Below are 20,198 nucleotides of genomic sequence, written 5' to 3'. Positions count from 1 at the left end.
GTCTTGACAGCTATTCACAGTATATCACTAAGAAAATGATTAAACCTGTGATTAAAACATTTATTTTGAACAATATTGTGATTTCATAATGTAGCCACTGGATGGCAGCAGATCGCCACACTTCATATCCTTCAGTGAGTACACTAGAAAGTGCTCTACACTTAGTAGTCTGTGATATTTAATTTATTTCAATGTCTTGGAAGTCATTTAATTTACTGTAGTTATTTTTTAAATAATTTTAGATATGAAATATTGTGTTATTTTACTTTATGTTTGGAAGTATTTTTAACACAAGGGCAAAAACAAACCAGATAAAAAGTCACTAAATTGTACTGTACACTTAATAGTAATTATTATTAGCATGTTAGGAGTACAGATTGTGCAAAGAAATTTTTTTTATTTTTTTTTATTTCAGTATGTATGTGTACATCTCATTTTCTATCATTAAATTAGCAAAAATTACGTATATATCAATAATTTATTGACCATATTTCTATACCATATCTGCATCAGCATTTGAAAACCCTTATAAGTAGAAAATAGTGATAATGTAAATTAGTGTAAATAGTGATAGATTATATTTACACTATAAAATAGCAAGATGTTCTGCTATTTATATACTACTTATTGCAAATAGTGGCAATTATATGCACCTCAGTATTGTAGTACCTTATAAAGAAGTACGCAATAATAATGTATTGAGTGTAAATTATAATTTTCATTCAAATTATTAAATGGATGCCACCTATTGGGACAATAAAGCCCTCCCTACATCTACACTAACCTTACCCGATACTTTATTTTCAACTTTTTGATTATTTCCTTCATTTTTATTGAAAATAAATGCCTTTCCGATGTGATGAGATTTGAAAAAGGGGGATTCGAACTCGGGTCTAAATGCGTGCGCCTTTCCATCTACTCCACTGAATATTGCAAGGCGGGCTATTTGCACTTATAATGTAATTAGACACTCCTTAAAAATACCATTTGTGACCCTGGACCACAAAAGCAGTCATAAGTAACACAGATATATTTGTAGCAATAGCCAACAGTTCATTGTACGGGTCAAAATGACCGATTCTTTTAAGCCAAATCTCAATTTTTTTTAAATTGACCCTTATATCTGGCTTTGTGGTCTAGGGTCACATAAGGAATAAATGTCAAAAACGCTTGGAGTATAGAGCAGAAGTCGTATGGACTGTTTTTATTCTAGCTTTAATTAGTCCTTTTCGGAGTTTAATAGAGAAGTCTCTATCCGCTTTCACTGTATGGAAATGAGACAGAATACGTGTTTTAGCTCAATTATTCCCGTCGATTTGACAACAAACAATCCCATTTTCATCCCTGTAGCTCGTGATTCCAGTCAGAGAGCGGCGCTGTGTTCGCATCCCAATGGATCCTTAGGACGGGACTCGACACACACACAAGCAGTAGCGTGCACTGTCTGTCGCCAGCGTGTGCATGTGAACGGATTCTTGCCCTTTTTACCAGGGATCTACGGCCACACGGACCCAGTACGTCAAAATGTGTGGCTGAAGAACACAACTCGGGATTACTGTGGTCTAAATCCCCTATTTTGTCCTCCAGTGACTGTCTAAACTGAGGATTTGCTCCGTTCAGCGCAGCGATCATGTCGGGGAAAATAGAAAGCAAGCACGGTAAGCGCGAACCGGCCCGTTGTGTCTGTAGGCCCGGTTAGATCGCACTTTAACAGCTCCTCACTCTTTAATCAATGCATTTAATGTTCTTTTTAAGTATGCACCAAATGCACGGGTCTCTAATGTGTATTTCCACCCAGAAATAGTGGAATAAATCAGTGTCTGTTAGCACGCGCTAGTGCCCGCTGGGGACCCAGAGCTCGCGCTGGCGCACGGGACATTTAAACGGGATCATCCCGGTGCTTTTCAACCGAGAGACGCATGCAAACGAGCAGAGGCAGTTCTGTCCGCCTGTCTGTGCAATTAAAGATGTATTTATCAATGCTTACTCACATGCAAACACTACAGCAGCAGCAGTTAGAGACTCTCCAGCCTGCTGCTGTTGTCAATCTCATGCTCAGACAGAATGATATTACACACAGACAGGAATAAGTGAAGTTATAAGTTTAATGCAGTGTGTTATGCACAGGTTTATTTAATCTTCATGCATCTCATTCGTCTTGTTTACTGTGTGATTTATTTGCACAGTTTGTTTTAAAACTATTTAAAGGGTTCATATGTGCATTTTATATTTGTTGTATTCTTACATTAAGATAAGTGAAAATATTCTTAAAAGAGCAGTTGACAAATAACATTAGTTTGAATATTACTGTATTAGTTCAAATTTACAAAACTGATATGCTGTTTTTCAATATTTTATTAACATTTAATATTTGCACATCACTTAAATAGTCCTGATTGTTTTTATGTAGTAAAATGATTTCATAAAAGTAGCATTTATTATTCAAATGTTAGTAAGTTTTAGATGCAAGACTGGATGTCATGTATCCAAATGCAAATGTGTTTTTTGGTGCCTTTGTCATGTTTTTTGTGCTGAAGGTTTGAGTTAAATATGTTGAATTTGTCAGTCTCGTTGGCTTTATTTAGGCAGAGTTGGTTTCTGTCATGTTGCATGTTAAGTTTAGGAATATGACAACACAGACTGGAGACTCTGTGTGTGTGTGTGTGTGTGTCGTCTGTCTCTAGATGTGTCTGTCTGGTTGTGGAAAACGACAGGTTTCTTTCGGCGGTGGGAAGGAAACTGAATCCCCCTGATCACCTCACCCTAAACAGCTGTCCTGGATGCCCGGATCGGGTCAGGGTTTAGGGTGAGGCTACAGGGGAAGTTTTGTTGTTGCTCGGTGGATATTGCTGTAATAAAAAGCTCATCTTCGGTTAATGACTGTTACTAAGATTGAACAATGCAGTATATCAGTTACTATATCCTTACTGAGCAGTGCAGTTATTTTAAATGATTTCCTTAGCAATCAAGCTGTTTTCTTAGTGAAATGGCAGTGATCTCCTCGTGGGAAAGGAAAGAATGCGTATCCCGAGGCGTTACTCACATGAACATTTCTTTTTGACACACCTGAAAGGCACATTTTAGCAGGGCTGAATGTGTTTGAGCCTTATACATCATGTTAGGGCGCTTCTTATTTGAGAATGACCATAATTTGAACAAAATACGGACATAATTTGGCTGTTTTATTCAAGTCGGAGAGGTTTTGTGAAGCCGCATTCCTTGCATGTTTTGTTCAGGTCCACGTTGTGTCCTGTCTTGTAGCGACCTGTAGGAAGTTTACGGGACGGGTAAGTGTGCACTCGAATACACCCGCTTTGTTTGTTTTGAAGGTTTGTGTGTTTGGTTACCGGGTCGCCTGTTTGTCTTTTGTGTGTTCTGTTGGTCAGGCGAATCGATGGATGTTTTGGATAAATCTAAAGCCAGCCCGAATCAACAAGAGCAGAGTGTGCAGACCGAGTCTGTGTGATCGTATGATGTAATTCTCGGCATCAACATGTTTCTCTGTCGCTGTGGATACGCTGACCTGATGTCATAATGGCACTGTCATTCCTGCAGAAATTTTAAAGCCGGTCACCTGCTTTGAACTAACCTCCCTCTGTCTGCCTCTCTCTTTCTCTGTGGCGCTCAACAAAACCAGGAAGCTGATTTGATCTCCCTCAACTTCCATACGACAGTGAGAAAATGAACTTTGGGGAGGAAAATGAGCGTGTGAGAAATCTTGGGATCATGAGTTTTTCGGGGATGGATGATTTTAAAGGAAAAGTTCAGTAAAAATGATAAATGTTGTCATTTTCTCACCCTAATGTTGATACAAACTTTCTAAAGGAAGCCCGTTTCCACCACAGAATAAATACTTCAAATTGTATTCTCAGTTCTGACTTTCTTTCTCACAGTTCGGACAGTTGTGTGTTATAAAGTCAGAATTGCAAGATATAAACTCGCATTTCTGACTTTTTTCTTCAGAATGGTGAGTTAATGACTCAATATTATAAAGTCAAATTATTAGATACAAACTTGTAAAGAAAATATAAATATTTTTTTTAACAATTTGTAGCGTACTTTATAACTTGCAATTGTAAGTTTACATCTCACAATTCAGACTTTTTGCCCTCGCATGCTATAAACTCTCACAATTGAGGAGAAAAAGTCAGAATTGTGAGGACAAATTCACAATTGTGAGAAAAAAAGTCAGAATTGGGAGTTTATATCCTGCAATTATGACTTTTTGCTCAGATTTGTGAGTTTATATCTCAAAATAAAGTCAAAAAATTATAAGACAAACTCACAATTGAATTTTTTCTCACAATTATGAGTTTATATAATTGAATTCTTAGAAAAAGTCAGAATTTAAACTGAGATGCCAGTGCCCCCCCCCCCCCCCCCCCCCCCATAAATTTCTATACTGAAATTGTTTAAAAAAATAATTGTTTCATAATTTCTCCCTTTATGTTCCCTGAAGGATTCGGAACATCATAAATTCTCCTTTTTTGCAAGAAACAATTTATTCAATACTTAAAATAAGTTTTCTGCTGAAATCATGTTGTGGTTTTAACGTGCCCTGTGTATGTGTATATATATATATCTCATTCTCAAAATAACTCTACTGTAATAATGTGTCATGTATTCGGTGGGTTTTTTGGATGTATTTCTGAGTAGTTGCATTGCTATGCAAATCCCTGACAACACAATTATTTATAAGTGTGCATGGATGTGTAATGCTTTGGTTGGGTGTGTGTGTGTTTATTTATGAGTAGTTGCATTGCTATATAAATCCCAGACAACAAAGTGTGTGTGTGAATGCTCACATGTACATATTTGTGTCTTAAACACAGTCTAGCAGTAAACTGAGAGATAACATAGTACTGAGAAATTCAGACACGACAGATTAAGACTAGTGCATGTCTTGGCAGGATGAGAAATTGCGTGTGTGTGTGTGTGTGTATATTTATCCATGATAATTTTGTTGGCAATATAAAATATAAAAGCTACATTTAGAAATATAAAATTGTCCGTTTATTTGCAAAGCGCTTTTCACAATAGGCCTAAATATATACTAGAATATATACTAGAACTATACTAAAATAAGTGTATATGCATTATAAATGTAAAAAACGTATAGAAATATGTACTCAAATAAATGAGTATATATATTATGTATTTAGAATAAAATTTATTTTTCAGAAATTGCTAGTAAATTTCACAAACAATGACAAAGATTTGGCAAGTAACACACTGGATTGAGAAATTTTGAAGTAGAAACAATGAAATAGTAGGCTATTTTCTTAATCTTTGATTTATTTACAACTTTGAAAAATCTTTTTTTTAATAGTGTAAATCGACCAATCAAATTGCTCTGTCAAGTTTTAATGTGAATATTTAAGTGGTTGTCATTCTGACTTGTGAAACAATTTGAGTGGTTTTGCAAATCAGTCTAAATCGAATTGAGAATTGGTCTAAATCACATTTGAATGGAGTTGTTCATTTGGGCATTATTTTTTGCATCTTCACATACAGAGCATTTAGCCACACAGAGTACTTCCAGTGACATCACATTCCCCAAAGTCTTCATTCTAATGGGTTTTGTAGTAAAGTAAAACAATATGATTATGCAAACTTCACTCTGATGCTGATCTAAGATAGAATTGGTTTTAAATGAATATGCTAACTTGATGGGCTTTATTTGGCTGTAGCTTCTAATTCCTGATTGGTTTCGTTTGAGTGTACTACATTCTGATTGGTTGTTGGAGACGTTTTGGTTTTTGATTGGCCAGAATAAGTGTAGAATTATTTTAAGTCGTCTCTGGCCACTTGTTTTTCATCCCAAAACTGTAATTTGGGGTTTTAGAGAAATGAGTGCAGTAGATTACTAGAATGAAAAACATGCTCTTACTATCCTGAGCTTCTGTAATTAGATGGTGCTTGTGCCGTGTGTGTGTGTGTTTGAGAGAAGCAGCGTGTATATGTGGACTTACAGGGCTTTGTGGGAATAAAGTACTGAACGGATAGACGCGAGATTGAGTATTTCAAGCGCTCCGCTCTGATTTGAGCTGTATTATCTGATGTCTGCTGCTTTTTTCTCCTGTAATAGAGGTTTAAAATGTATTGACCGGTTTTCCATTATCTTTTTCCAGATCGGTGTAATTTCGTTTGCGCTATTTTCCATGCCGTAGGCTTTATCGATCTCTTCTCACATGTCAGGTAGTTGTTCATCTGCGGATCTAGACCATCATTGCTCCGTAGTTCCTTCTGGAATCGGGATGTTTTGGCATTCCGACATCATCCGGCACACACGGAACTCTGAGACGACGGACTTCTCTGCAGGTCTATTTTTAGATTCCACTCGGTTTGATGTCTGAATCAGGCTGGGTCGTGGGATTCGACTGAGGGTGACTAACCACAAACTCTGAGTGATGTCTCTGACCCTGGATGCTTATTTCTAACTTCCACCAGTGACCTGGATGTGGATGGACAGCAGGCTGATGTCTTGGGGCTTGAAGGAAATGTCCAATATCACCTAAAAAAAATCCCTGTTTGAGGTGAATACGACTGAAGAAAGTCTAAACCAGTTCTTAAGTTCAATTACCAGAACTTGTCCAGGTTCTACATGGGGAACAGCAGTCGGAGAACCCAACCTCTTCTAGAGGAGACAGACTATTTTGATACAGGAGAAGCAGATACAGGTGAGAACGGATGGGCTGAAATTCCATACAGGAAAGATTTGAATTGATCAGGGTCATTGTAGAGTTTATGTGGAGGCATTTGGACTTTGTTTTCTGATGTAACAGGTATAATATATATTATTAAGGCAGGATGGAAGTGTAACATTGCTCTTTTGAGATTTCACTAGTTATAGGTGTACTTTGGTTTTAATGACTCTCATTGTGAAGATGCAATTTTGACCTTAAACGATACAAATGTTGTCATATTTCTGTCCATTTACTGTTGGTTTTGATTGTTCAGGCTCTGTTTTGGATGTTCTTGGAAGTCAGTTTGCTTATCTTGAAAGTTGGATGTTTATATTCTTATTAAAATCTGGATTTGGATGTTTTGGAGTTTATGTATCAGACTGTAAAACGCTATGATATTTTAATATATTGTGGTACAGATCACAGAATGATTGTTATTTATGTACTGTTATCATTTTTGCTAGTGTTACATTAATACATTAATCGCTCTCTTTAAAAAAAATGTGCCAGCAAGTTCATCTCCAACAAAGAGAGTATTTCTGGGAATACGGAAGCTTCTGATCTGAAATTCCAAGGACATTCATTCCCGTTCCAGTTGTGTGGCTTTTGTCTAAGTGCTCATTTCATCCAGTCAAACTCTGGGTGGATCCAACCCAAAGATCAGCGTCCAGAAACAGCCGTGCAGAGAAAGTCTTTCAGGTTGTGCAGGAGATGAATGAGTTGGTCATTTTGAGTGATCCGTGTGGGATATTTAGGATTCAGGGCATTTAGTGGATTGAGGAGAGTTTCTCTAAAGAGGAAAAAATGTTGGTTCTGATACCTGTATCTGAAACATTGTATTTAACTTTCTACTTTATCATTGAAACATGCACTTGAATGTTTGGCCTTTGCTGTGCCAGCGTCTTATTCAAGGCCTGTAAGTCCAAAATAGGGCATTGAGAACTGCTGATGGCAGAACCTCGGATCGTATTAAACCGTCGGCAACTCAAGCCAAACATCTGGGTTCATATTGTGCTATCGAAGCATCCTGTCTGATTTAGAGGATAGAAATGATCGTTTTACCCTGTAGTTTCAGTGTGCCAGTTTTTAGTTCATGCTGAAATGGAGCTCTCCACTAGGACATTTACATTTATTCATTTAGCTGACGCTTTTATCCAAAGCGACTTACAAATGCTATATATGTCAGAGGTCGCACGCCTCTGGAGCAACTAGGGGTTAAGTGTCTTGCTCAGGGACACATTGGTGTCTCACAGTGGATTCGAACCCGGGTCTCTCACACCAAAGGCATGTGTCTTATCCACTGCGCCATCACCACCCAGGAGTGAAAATATTAAATGTGTAAGAAAAAATAAGAATCACTTGCATTTGATTCGATTACATTTAACATTTAGTAGTTCATTCGTTCCCTCGTAAAAGATTATTAATCTGTAATTCCTTTTAATCTGTTATCCTTTGACTGGATTATGAAAAGTGGGCGTGGCATTTAGGGCTGCATGATAAATCGCATGCTATTGTCATGTGCATCTCTTCAGTAAAGCCGGTTCTGTGATTAGCAGTAAATCTCCATCACGTGCCTCCAGATGGAGAGGCGTTTAATACACAGAGCTGTAGATCACTGAGAAACTACGCAATATCGCGTTCATAATCGCATTCGATTATGAACTCGATATTGCGTAGCTTGTATTAAATGCCGCTCCATCTGAAAGCACGTGATGGAGATTTGCTACTAATCACAGAACCGGCTTTACATGAGTTGCATGCAGCCCTAGTGGCATTGCAGAATTGAGTCAGGTGGTTGAGGGGGAGGGGTTTAAAATAGGTGGACTTGTTGATGTCATCAGAAAAAGAAAGTTGTTTGAGCATTTTGATAAAACGTTGCGAAGTGTGTTTATTTGAAATAATGTTTAATTAATTGTTCTCGATAAGACAAGAAACTTTTTGACTTTTTTAAATTTTGATTTCATGATGATATTTAAGTAAATGAATGGGTGATGAAAGCATTAAAACAATAAAAAGTTTAGACTAATACACCTTTTCTTTTTTTCGTATTAGAATGTGTCTGTTTAATTAGATTTTTTCTAAGGAAAAAATAATGATTATCATACATTTTACAAGGATTTACAAAAAAAAATGTGTAATAATAGTAAAAATCTTGTCAAGAATCATTAGATGACATTAAAAGATTCATAATTGTCAATTGTGTTCATTTGAAATCTTTATCATTATTCCTTAAATCACTATAGGTTTTACCCATTTTTCAGCAAGACCTTTTTAATCATTTAAAATATAATAAAAGTTACTTATTATTTATATATTTTTATAAATTCAGGTCAGAATAAGTATGTTTTATTTTTACATAAATATATCTGATGATATAATCCATATTTTGACATTTCATTTTCACAAACGTTATTTGAAACAAAGTAGACTTGACTTGCATTTAATATGCATTTTATGCATATAAATCACTTCTGTTATTTTGGGATGTCTCATCTTTGACCTGCACAGTATTGTTTTGAATTCTTATGATCATTAATCTTGGTGCTGTTGCTTTGGTTCAAGGCTGATGATGCTTTATTGAAGTTTTATGATTTTTTTAATGCTCTTGGAGAAAATGAATGGGGAAAATACTTCCGGGAATTCTATTAGATATCATCTAAGGCCAGACAGAGAGAGTTTAGAGCCGGAACAGTGTTTGGGAACAGGATACGGCTCTCCGGAGAAGGGTGTGTGTGTGTGTGTGTGTGTGTGAGAGAGAGATAGCGAGTGAAGGATAACGAGTGTTTTGCGTTCGGAAATGATAATCCTCATGCATTTCTCCCATTGCTGCGCTGTCATTGGCTCTCAGGCTGCGTAATGCTGTGTTTACTAAACCGAAATTATTAAAACCCCATCAGTCCTGACGTACAGTCTGTCTTTACCTGACACTTTGACTGTCTCGAAGACACAAACGCTCTCAGAAACCCTGAAGACTGAGAGTTTGTGAAAGCACCTTCATTATTTTGTTCCCGTCAGGTTCAGGGGTTTATTTGACATTTCCAAAACATCACGACAAACAGAATTTGTATTGAAATGTCACTAGGTACAATAGTGTAGTTGCATTATGGGAAAAAATATGAGCAGTCACAGTTGTTTTTTGATGTCGTTGCACATTGTTTCATAGGAATTGTCTTTTTTATTTACAGTGGATTCTTTTGTTAACATGAATAACATGAAAAATAAATAATACATATATACAGAGCATAATTAAGAAAAACAATAATAATAATCAAATAAGGGGTATACTATATCTCCACTAAATCAGTTATTTGATTAAAAAATACAGTACTAAACAGTACATTTTTTGAATTTGTTACAATTTAAAATGTTTTCTATTTGAATGTAGAAATGTAATTTATTTCTGTGATGCAGCGCTGAATTTTCAGCATCATTACTTCAGTTTTCAGAGTCACATGATCTTCAGAAATCAGTCAAATTGTATTTTAAATTTAAAAAACATTTCTATTTCAAACATTTGCTGTTCTTTTGAAATTTCTATTCATCAAAGAATCCTGAATAAAGTGTATCCCTGTTTCCACAGGTTTTTTTGTTTCATTTGCACCAAACTATCGCATCAAGTTAATTTAGAATGTTTAAAGTAAAAAAAACACTTAGTTTTGCTAGCAAAAATGAATTCAGGAATCATATTACAGCTTTATTTTATATGCGCCAATACGAATGAGGGTGAGAAAATTACAGAATTTTATATTTGGGTGAAAGTTGGTGTCTTTTATTTTTAGTTTTGGAGCGCTGTTGTGGGAATGTGTTTGCCTTTGTCACGTGAAAACTGTCTTTCCTGAATCTAAATCCTGCGCGCGCACACACACACACACACTCTCTCTTCTGAACCAGGTTAGTAAGCGTGTTCAGATAAGTCTTCTGTATGCTGTCTGCAGTCCTTCAGCTGGCGGCACATGCGTGTTTTTTCTCTTGAGTAAGTCTGTGCGTATCATGTCTGCTCCAGTAACCCACTTCACCTCCTCCTCTTCCTCCTGTCGTCTTCGCAGCTCGTTTATGACTCGCTTGATAGCATTTCCTGTCGGATTGTGTGGGTAGATTCATGTCTACATCTGAGACGCTCACTCTCACAAGAGCATGTTATCAAGATCACATTGCAAATTTACACTCGTGCAAGTGATTCTGATTCTTACCTCTCAGTATCTTTATCCCTTTTAAACTAATTATCTGGTTTACACCCACTACTTATGTTTCTGAAACTCGCAATAAAGAGGCTTCACAGTCATAGACATGAATTCATGCCTTTTTTAAATCAGAATAGTATATATTTTAAAAATATAAAAATGTTAATATATATTTTTAAAAAATACAATGTTCAGAATATATTTGTGACCATATTGATATATTAGTTTGTTTTATTATTAGTTATTGTGTCTACATTTATTGTATTGTGTGTATTGGTATTAATTTTGTTTGTTTATTATACTTTAAGAGACAGTTTTTATTAGAACAGACTTTGAAGGACTTGTTTTATAAGATGGACACAGAAAACTTTAACAAAAATTAATAAAAAAAGTGCACAAAAAACTAATTAGGCTTTGGTGTAAAGTGTTACTGAATAATTGATCATTTAAATTAATAATATTTTTATTAGTTATCTTATTTTTAATAGGTTAGTTTTCGTAGTATTATTTTTTGCATTTTATTGTGCTTGTATTATACTTTAAGAAACAATAGTTTTTTTCAGGACAGACTTTGAAAGATTTTTGAGAAAATCTTATAGAATTTTTATTGTTCATTAACAAAAATAACAAAGCATTTTTGTATTTGTATTATACTTTAAGAGATGATGACCTTTTTTTTGTGAGGTGGACCCAGAAAATGAAGAAATTGTTTTATCACAAGTACAGTTAAGGACTCATGCAAATATAATAATATTTAGTCTGTTTTGAGTTGTATTAAATGTTTGTATTTATTGAATGTTGAATTGGAATAGCTTGTGAAGCTTCAAAGGCAACAAACTTAAATATTACCACTAATATTAAAAACTTATATTTAGGGCTTTATTGAAATTAGGTGCTTTAAATATGATAACTAGTAATCATTTTTGCTTGGAAAGCACTATTTAAAATAGAAACACTGTTCTATATTAGCGTATACCTAATCATTTTGACTGTAATATGTGATAAAATATTTTATTTAACGTTTGGGATTTAACAAACAAAAACGAGCACTTACCAAATTCATAATGTATAATGTGAGAGGTGTGTGTGTGTGTGTGTGTGTGTGTGTGTTTTATCCATGACTCAGTGTTCCAGAGTTCAGCACTCCTTGTTGTAAAGAGGATTCGCAGTACAGTAAGTGCTCCTGCTTGCTGGAGCCAGACAGGAAGTTGATGGGTAAAGCAGGAAGTGGTGGCTGTGACCTGCAGGTGACATAAGTTAGGAGTAATTGTGTGTGTGTGTGTGTGTGTGTGTGTGCGTACTTTCATGCTTACATGCTGAAGCAGACCTTGAACCGGAGATCGGGGAATGCAGTCCGCTGCTGTGTGGTCGCTGGACAGGAAGTGATGCACTATTTGGGTGTGGCTTCCTATTCCTGAATTCATTTTTCTAGTGACTGCCCGTGTGTTTAGACACGTGTGTTCATTAGTCTGTAATGGACATGGTTTGAAGGACGAAGCTAATATCTGATGCCTCCCTTTGTTTTTTCCGTCAATCTATATCATCAGCATTCCATTAAAGCCAGTGAAAACACTTCCTCTGGCGGACTGAGCGAGGGAAGTGTGCTATAGTTGAACTTTCAGAGCAGTACTTTAGCCTGTCTGTTGAAATACTCGGAGTTTAATTGACAGTCTCTTACTCAGACTTAAAGCACAGCATCAGGGTTACCATTAATGCATTTCAATTAGGCCTTGCTTCCACCATTTTTGCATTTTTCCAAATCTAATCGCAGGTATTTGTTAGAACTGTCATATGTATAAAAAAAAAAAATGTACATATGTAAATTTATTATTATTCATGTCATTCTATCCCTGTCAATATCTGCCTTAAAGAATCATGCAATAAAATGTATGATTATAATGTTTTCTTAGGATGAATGTGTGTATTAAGCTTATACTGTAAGTGTCATCAGCAAAAAAGGAAATTAAATTATTTAGATGACAATTAATCACTAAGATAGCGATAGTTCTGACTATAATAATGAATGGACGAATTACAACAGTAATAGTTGTGTTTTTTAATAATATATATACAGTGGCATGCAAGTTTGGGAACCCCTTCAGAATCTGTGAAAATGTGGATAATTTTACCAAAATAAGAGAGATCATACAAAATGCATGTTATTTTTTATTTAGTACTGTCCTGAGTAAGGTATTTTCCATAAAAGATGTTTACATATAGTCCACAAGACAAAAAAATAGCTGAAATTATTAAAATAACCACATTCAAAAGTTTGTGAACCCTTGGTTCTTAATACTGTGTGTGGTTACCTGGATGATCTACGACTGTTTTTTTGTTTTGTGATGGTTGTTCATGAGTCCCTTGTTTGTTCTGAACAGTTCAACTGAGCACTGTTCTTCAGAAAAATCCTCCAGGTCCTGCAGAATTTTCAGTTTTCCAGCATCTTTTGCATATTTGAACCCTTTCCAGCAGTAACTGTATGATTTTGAGATCCACCTTTTCACGCTGAGGATGATTGAGGGACTCAAACACAACAATTAAAAAAGGTTCAAACATTCACTGATGCTCCTGAAGGAAACACGATGCATTAAGAGCCGGGGGGTGAAAACTTTTGAACAGGATGAAGATGTCCAAATTTTTCTTATTTTGTTGAAATATCATATTTTTCCATTTAGTACTGCCCTTCTGACGCGACAGAAGATACTTGCATGTTTCCTGGAAGACAAATGAAGTACAATTTACCTTGATCTTCAAATTCAAAAAGTTTTTCACCCCCGGCTCTTAATGCATCGTGTTTCCTTCAAGAACATCAGTGAATGTTTGTTATATATATATATATATATATATATATATATATATATATATATATATATATATATATATATATATATATATATATATACACACACTAAACCAAAAAATTTGCATTTAACCATGTTAATAAGTTTTGCAGATGAAGCCTTGTTGATCCCGTGCTTTCTGATCTTTAACACTTAATTTTTTGTAGTTTTACTCTACTAAACCATTTAGAGTTTAGAAACTGGTTTGAGTAGTTGTTTGCAATGCAGATCGCTTTGGATAAAAGCGTTTGCCAAATGCAAAAATGTAAATGTATTGTAGTATATGAAAGATAATCTGTGGATTCTGTTGGTTGTTTGTAGGGTTATTGCCGAAAATTAAACCATAAAACAATTGTTTCTTGGAATGCTTACTGTGGTAAAAAAACCAAAAAACTTCTTATTTAGTTTTAGCTGAACTGCAAAATAACAACAACAAAAAGCATTGTATACACATTTCTTTAAAAAAAGCAACAAAATTACTAAAACTTACATTTTAAATGACAATGGAAACTAAAGAAACTTTATAGTGTATCAATGATACTATAATAATAGTGATTGTTAATCATCACTGCATGTAAAATCATCTTTTTAATTGCACAATAATAGGTCTGAGTCATAACTATGTTAACTTTGTGTGACACACCCACCTACACGCTCAGTATTGTATTGTAGAGATTGACTGGTGAGTGCTGGTGTGTAATATGGATCTGTAGTATTGATTTTAGTGGTGGTTACTGTTAAAATACTACATTACCCACGCTCCACTGCTTTTCCTTTCAGCCTACAGGCCCTAATATGCCCACCATGCGTGTGTGTGTGTATGTATGTGTGTGTGTGAGGGTAATTCAGAGTTGTGTGTGTGTGTGTGAATTAGAGCCTAATGGCTCCACCCATGTTAGTTACAATACGACTTTTCCGTTTTACCCAGAAAGCATTGTTCTGAGCACGCTCTGAACGGAAAGGCAGAGCCCTTTTCTTCAACAATGGCTGTTAATATACACACCAAAACACACATGACATGTAATTTCCAGCATTTTTGCACTCCAGAATCACATTCACTGCTGTGTCGTGTTTTTTTCTCGAGAGGGGTCAAGAGGTCAAATGTGCATGCATATGTTTTGAGAAAGTTTGTATGACAATAGGGTCTCTGTACTAAGTACACACTTAAACACATTTAAAAAAAAAAAACAATCTTCTTTAATTTTTTGATTGTTTGTCTAGGTTTCTTGCACCAAAAACAGTTGATTTTTTAAAAAACCATATTCCACCCTCTTTGACTATTTTGTTTGTTAATGCTAGAAATTACACACTTTAAACAGGGTTTTGCTCTCTATTATGATTAGATGAACACTGCTGTTAATCGCAATGGCCTGAAGTTTCTAAATACTGCGTAAATCTGGGCATGTGGGCTGTGATATCATAATCATAACAATTTCTGAATGAGCTCGTATGTGAGAGTATTTTTATTAACAGCAGATCTTTCTTTGAGCAGGGAGATAAATTCAGAAATACACTAGCTGTGTCTATGTGTGCAGTGTCTCTCTCTCTTTCTCTCTCTATAATTATGGCCCATAAAATTCCAATTATGATAAAACCCCACAGACGGGGATTCTAGTTTATGTAATTGCCTGTGGGAGAACGTTTGTTCGGTGATGTTTATCGCCAGCAAGGTTTGTGTATGTTTATTTGTATAGATTAATTGTGTTGATTATATAAAATGACTCTGATCTTACATTGATTGCAGGTTGCAAATATCCCACCCCCTTTCTTTCAGTGACACATCATCCTTCTAAACGTATCTGTCATCTCTCTGATAACCAAAACACTGCTGTGAGTTTGTCGGAGATGAAGCCAGAATAAATGAACTGAATTATCCAGAGTTTTTTGGTCTGTGACAGACAAAAGATTTTTTGATGAAAAGCATCCATGTCTTTTATTCCAATTTATATGTGAACTTATCCTTTGTTTTTTGTTTTCCAGAATCCCAGAAGTCTCACCTCTCCTCTTTCACAATGAAATTGATGAAATTTCATTCCCCGAAGATTAAACGAACTCCATCTAAGAAAAGCAAACAGCTCCATCCAGAGCCTACAGTGACGACTCCAGAGAAGCCTATCAACAAGGTAGAGCAAGTCTATCCACTCCCTTTGAGTTCTACTGTTGCTCTACTGTAACTCTACATTAATGAATATTAATTTTCCACACTTCAAACTCTATAGTAACTCTACTGCTTCTCTATCGCATTAAACATGAACTTTCCACCCTCAAAACTCTACAGTAACCCTGCTACTCCGCTACATCTGTACACATTAACTCTATACCCTTTTGCAACTGTCTGTAAAGTTATAAATTCTACAGTAGCTCTACTGAAGCTTTGTCTCTGTAAAGGTTGCCTCTGCTCCTTCTCTGTACTGCTGCTCTATCTTATTTCTACAGTAAATCTGTTGCCACTCTATCCATCAACTTTACATCCTTCGTACTCCACAGTAACCTTACTGCCCCTCTGCATCAGTACAAATGAATTATATAACCACTTAACTCTACAGCAACTCTAGTGCCGCTCTATCAGCAAACATTAATTGTGTACTTTAAGTTGTAAAGTAGCTCTGTTGCTGCTGTCAAATTTAAATCCACAGCTTCTTAGCTGTATATTAACACTACGACTGCTCTGTTTCAACTCTACATGAAGTCTATTGCTGCTCCATCTCCTCAAAAATCAGCTTTCCACTCTGTCTTTCAACAGAAAGTGAGTCGTTTGGAGGAACAGGAGAAGGAGGTGGTGAGTGCGCTACGTTACTTTAAGACAATTGTGGACAAGATGAGCGTCGATACAAAAGTTTTGCAGATGCTTCCTGGTTCGGCTAGTAAAGTATTGGAGGCCATATTGCCTCTGATGCAAGTAGAGGCTCGGATACAGCACAGGTGATTGTACCAGCATTACACTACAAAACAATATTAACATGATATTTTGATGGTAATACCTTGGTTTTCTTTGCATGCAGCCCTCACTCCATTTTTCTTATATTAAAATCCATCTCTCTAACCGCAGCTCGGCAGTGTCCTCCTGTCATAACCGCGTCTATCAGAGTTTGGCGACTCTCATTCGCTGGTCCGACCAGGTGATGCTGGAGGGCATCGACCTCGACGACAAGGACACTGTGGCAACCGTCACCACGGTGATCAAAGCTGTGCTGGATGGTGTGAAGGTGAGTGGATGAGAAGTGCATTTGTGATGAGGTTAAAACAACACGGGCATATTTATAACCCAGGGGTGTGTGTTTGTAACAGGAGCTGGTGAAACTCACTATAGAGAAACAGGAGCAACCGTCCCCGACGTCCCCCAGCAAACCAGCGCCTCCTGTGGCCAAAACGGAGAGGTACAGTTGTAAATACCGATATGAATTTACCTATTTTGCATAGTGACTGTTATTAATGTTTGTCTCTCTATCTCAGTGTGTGTGAAAATCCTCTAACTGAACGAGAGAAGGTGATCCTGAGTAAGACCACGCCCATTGTCACGCCCACTGACAGTTTGACTGACATGTCAGAGGAAGAGGTTGCTCCGCCCAAACCTCCTCTACCCGGAGTTAAACTGGCAGAGCACAGGTAAGGGGGCGTGGCTTTAGAAAAATGAAAGTTGTTGTTGTGTGTTCAGAAAACTCGAAAAGGCACTGATAGTTTCTCAAAACATCAGTAAATACTACTTTTGAGTTTATTTTGCACACTTGAAATCAAAAGATTGAGCTTGTTGCATTGTGGGATTGCTTTCTAGTAAATGTAGTAGACCATTGAAGAATTCCTTACATACAGAAAGTTGCCCAGGATATGTATTGAATGTTAGTTTAGTATGCCATTCCAAACATTTAACACCTCACTGTTTCGTTTGCAGCTGACAGATTAAGGTAAACTTGTATAGTGTGTAGGATGCATTGATGGGGTGAACATCAAGTGTACTTTAGTGTGTGCTGTAGTGTATACTCAGGAAGTATATTAGCATGTACTAGGCAATTGCATATATGTAGTATCTTTAGTGATGGTAATTTCCCACAGATGAGTCATGTTCATTCTTAAACCTGCTTTTCTCCACAAGCAAGTATCTAAATATATGAATGAGAACACATCCGACACACACACATACACACACATTCATGTAACAGCATCCTCTCTCTATAACACTTGGCTTCCGAAGCAGAAGTTTGTTTTTCCGTTTACTTTTTGTCTGTGATTAGAGACACGTAGTAGTAAAATTGCATCATACACGTTCTGCAAAGGTCACATATGGATGGTTGTGAGTTGATTTTTACCATCTGATGAGGAGAGGTGTGTGTGGAGGGTGTATGAAATCATGTTAGCTATTTACGAAAGTAAGAGTACATAGCATATTTAATTCGACATCAGTGAAAACTTGCTATAGTTCAGAGCTGTAATTTATTCAGAATCTCACACTTCTGCAGGTCACATTTAATTCTCATAATTTTTGTGCTTTTGCAATAGACATTTGTTTAAATGTACATTTTCTATTAATGATGCACCAATAAATCGACTGATATTTAGTTTTTAGTTTTTTTTCAGATTAAAATGTTCACTATCAAGTTTTATTTTTATATGAAAATTCATTTAATGTTATGACAAATGTTCATTTAATTAAAACATTTTAGCTACATCTTATTTTGCATTGTTAAATCCAATTATTTATATAATTTATAATTTTTAAATATTAATATAATTAATAATTATAGCCATTTTAAGTTATTTTATAGCCTTTTTTAATGTCTAACTATCTATATGCAAAGCTGTTTTTTTTTTTTTTATTCTGCATTTATGAAAAATAAATCATTCATCAATAACCTCTGAAGTAGAACAGTATACTTTACAATAATAATATTGTGCACAGTCAGTAAGTAATTTTACCCATTTTCTTGGCAGTGTTTATTCAAGGCTGTTTGTTTTCACAATAGTTTCTCTGTGTGTGAATTTTTTAGTTCTAATTTTAGTAGAAAACACGATATTAAGTGGAATACTGTAAATATCTGTAAAAATGTCAAACCTATTATCAGTGTGTCTCTAATATTTTAAAGGGGTCATTGGATGCCCATTTTCTACAAGTTGATATGATTCTTAATTAAAAGTCTATAACATATTTTAAAATTTCTCAATGGTAGTGTAAAAAACACCTTTTTAAACATGTCAAAATCAGCTCTGTTTTCATCAAGCTGTTTGTTTTAGTCCATGTTGCTTTAAATGCTAATGAGCTCTGCTGACCCCGCCCCTCTCTTCCGTGGGGTGACGAGCAGTACTGTTTACTTTAGCCGCGAAACTGGCTAGCTAGTACATTATTAGGAAAGGAGATTTGCAAAGATATATAAAAAAACCTTATGCTTCTTCTGTAGCTGGATCACGAATGATTCACGTGAACATAGACACATTTAGGCGGATCGGGGATCGCCGCATCCACTTCAAAGCAAAAAAAAACTGAGTGGATTTTTATCATTATAGGATGGATGTGTGCACACACTTCCAACACACATTTATGTTCAAACAACTTGAAAAGTGAATTTTGCATCCGATGACCCCTTTAATATATAATGGCGTTATATTGGCCATCAGCCACCTGCACACATTTTTTGCATCATTATTAAACTCACAGCGCGAGATATTGAATGAACTGTACTTCCATCCCTCACAGCCTCATTTCCATTTGCGTCAAATTAAATATAGCATCAGCTCCAATTAATGTCTGTTTAGCTAGTTATATACCATGTTATTCTTTCAACCACTGTATCTGTTTTTCTCTCAATCTTCTTTGTGTCTTTCAATCACACATCATCTTTGTCTTTTCGGCATTTTCATCCATTTTTGTGTTTTTTTTTTTTCTGGAATCGTTTGTTCATCCTCTTTCTCTGTACTCTGTGATCATTTGGTTGTCCTGGGCCAGGAACAGGATGCAGTTGTGCTCCGATCCTGTTGCCGGGCAGCGGAGGGCCACGGCGATGGAAACGTACGTTAGCCAATGGTGTTCTCTGTGTGCATTTTGACAACACAGTTACACCCCTCGGCCTTCCTGATTGGACGGCGGCACTTAGCTGCATGTATTTGTGTGGCAGTGTGCGTCCAATTGGATTGCACTTTGCAGAGTGACAGCCAATCATTGGAAAGCCTGATTGCAGTGAATTTGCATGGCTGACCAATGAGGACTAGTCTGTAAATCCTAAAAGAATGTGAATGGAATTTCTATAATAATTTGCAGGATCCTAATGGGCATATTTTACAACACACACTGAAAATAAGTGTAAAAAGTTGTAAATAAAACAGAAATAATATTTAATTTTTCACCGAAAATACTATTTCAGTGTCTAAATTTCATGTTTAATTCAACATGTCACTTGCCATTTCTTTAATTGAGTGAAAATTGTTTCTTCATCAAATTTTGTAGTATCATTGATACTATTATAGTTTTATTGATATTTTTAATCAGGTTTTTATTTTTTATA

General features: G+C 35.9%; 1 protein-coding gene across 3 annotated transcripts in view; it reads left to right on the top strand.

The window, feature by feature from the left end:
• Positions 1–1,402: 1,402 nt before the first annotated feature.
• rapgef1b (Rap guanine nucleotide exchange factor (GEF) 1b) overlaps positions 1,403–20,198 on the top strand; it is a 39,162-nt gene continuing 20,366 nt past the window's right edge. The window contains exons 1-7 of one of the 3 annotated variants that reach the window (XM_079395065.1): positions 1,418–1,658; positions 15,688–15,830; positions 16,451–16,629; positions 16,757–16,913; positions 16,996–17,084; positions 17,161–17,313; positions 19,643–19,705. In XM_079395065.1, coding sequence (XP_079251191.1) covers positions 1,631–1,658; positions 15,688–15,830; positions 16,451–16,629; positions 16,757–16,913; positions 16,996–17,084; positions 17,161–17,313; positions 19,643–19,705 — 812 coding nt within the window. In that variant the 5' untranslated portion in view covers positions 1,418–1,630. Of the gene's footprint in view, positions 1,659–15,687; positions 15,831–16,450; positions 16,630–16,756; positions 16,914–16,995; positions 17,085–17,160; positions 17,314–19,642; positions 19,706–20,198 lie in introns of all 3 variants that reach the window. The other 2 variants (XM_079395066.1, XM_079395067.1) reach the window with 2 other exon arrangements.

Source organism: Barbus barbus (assembly GCF_936440315.1).
Source record: "Barbus barbus genome assembly, chromosome: 36".
NCBI classification, from domain to species: domain Eukaryota; kingdom Metazoa; phylum Chordata; class Actinopteri; order Cypriniformes; family Cyprinidae; genus Barbus; species Barbus barbus.
This window is presented reverse-complemented; position numbering and strand designations above follow the sequence as displayed.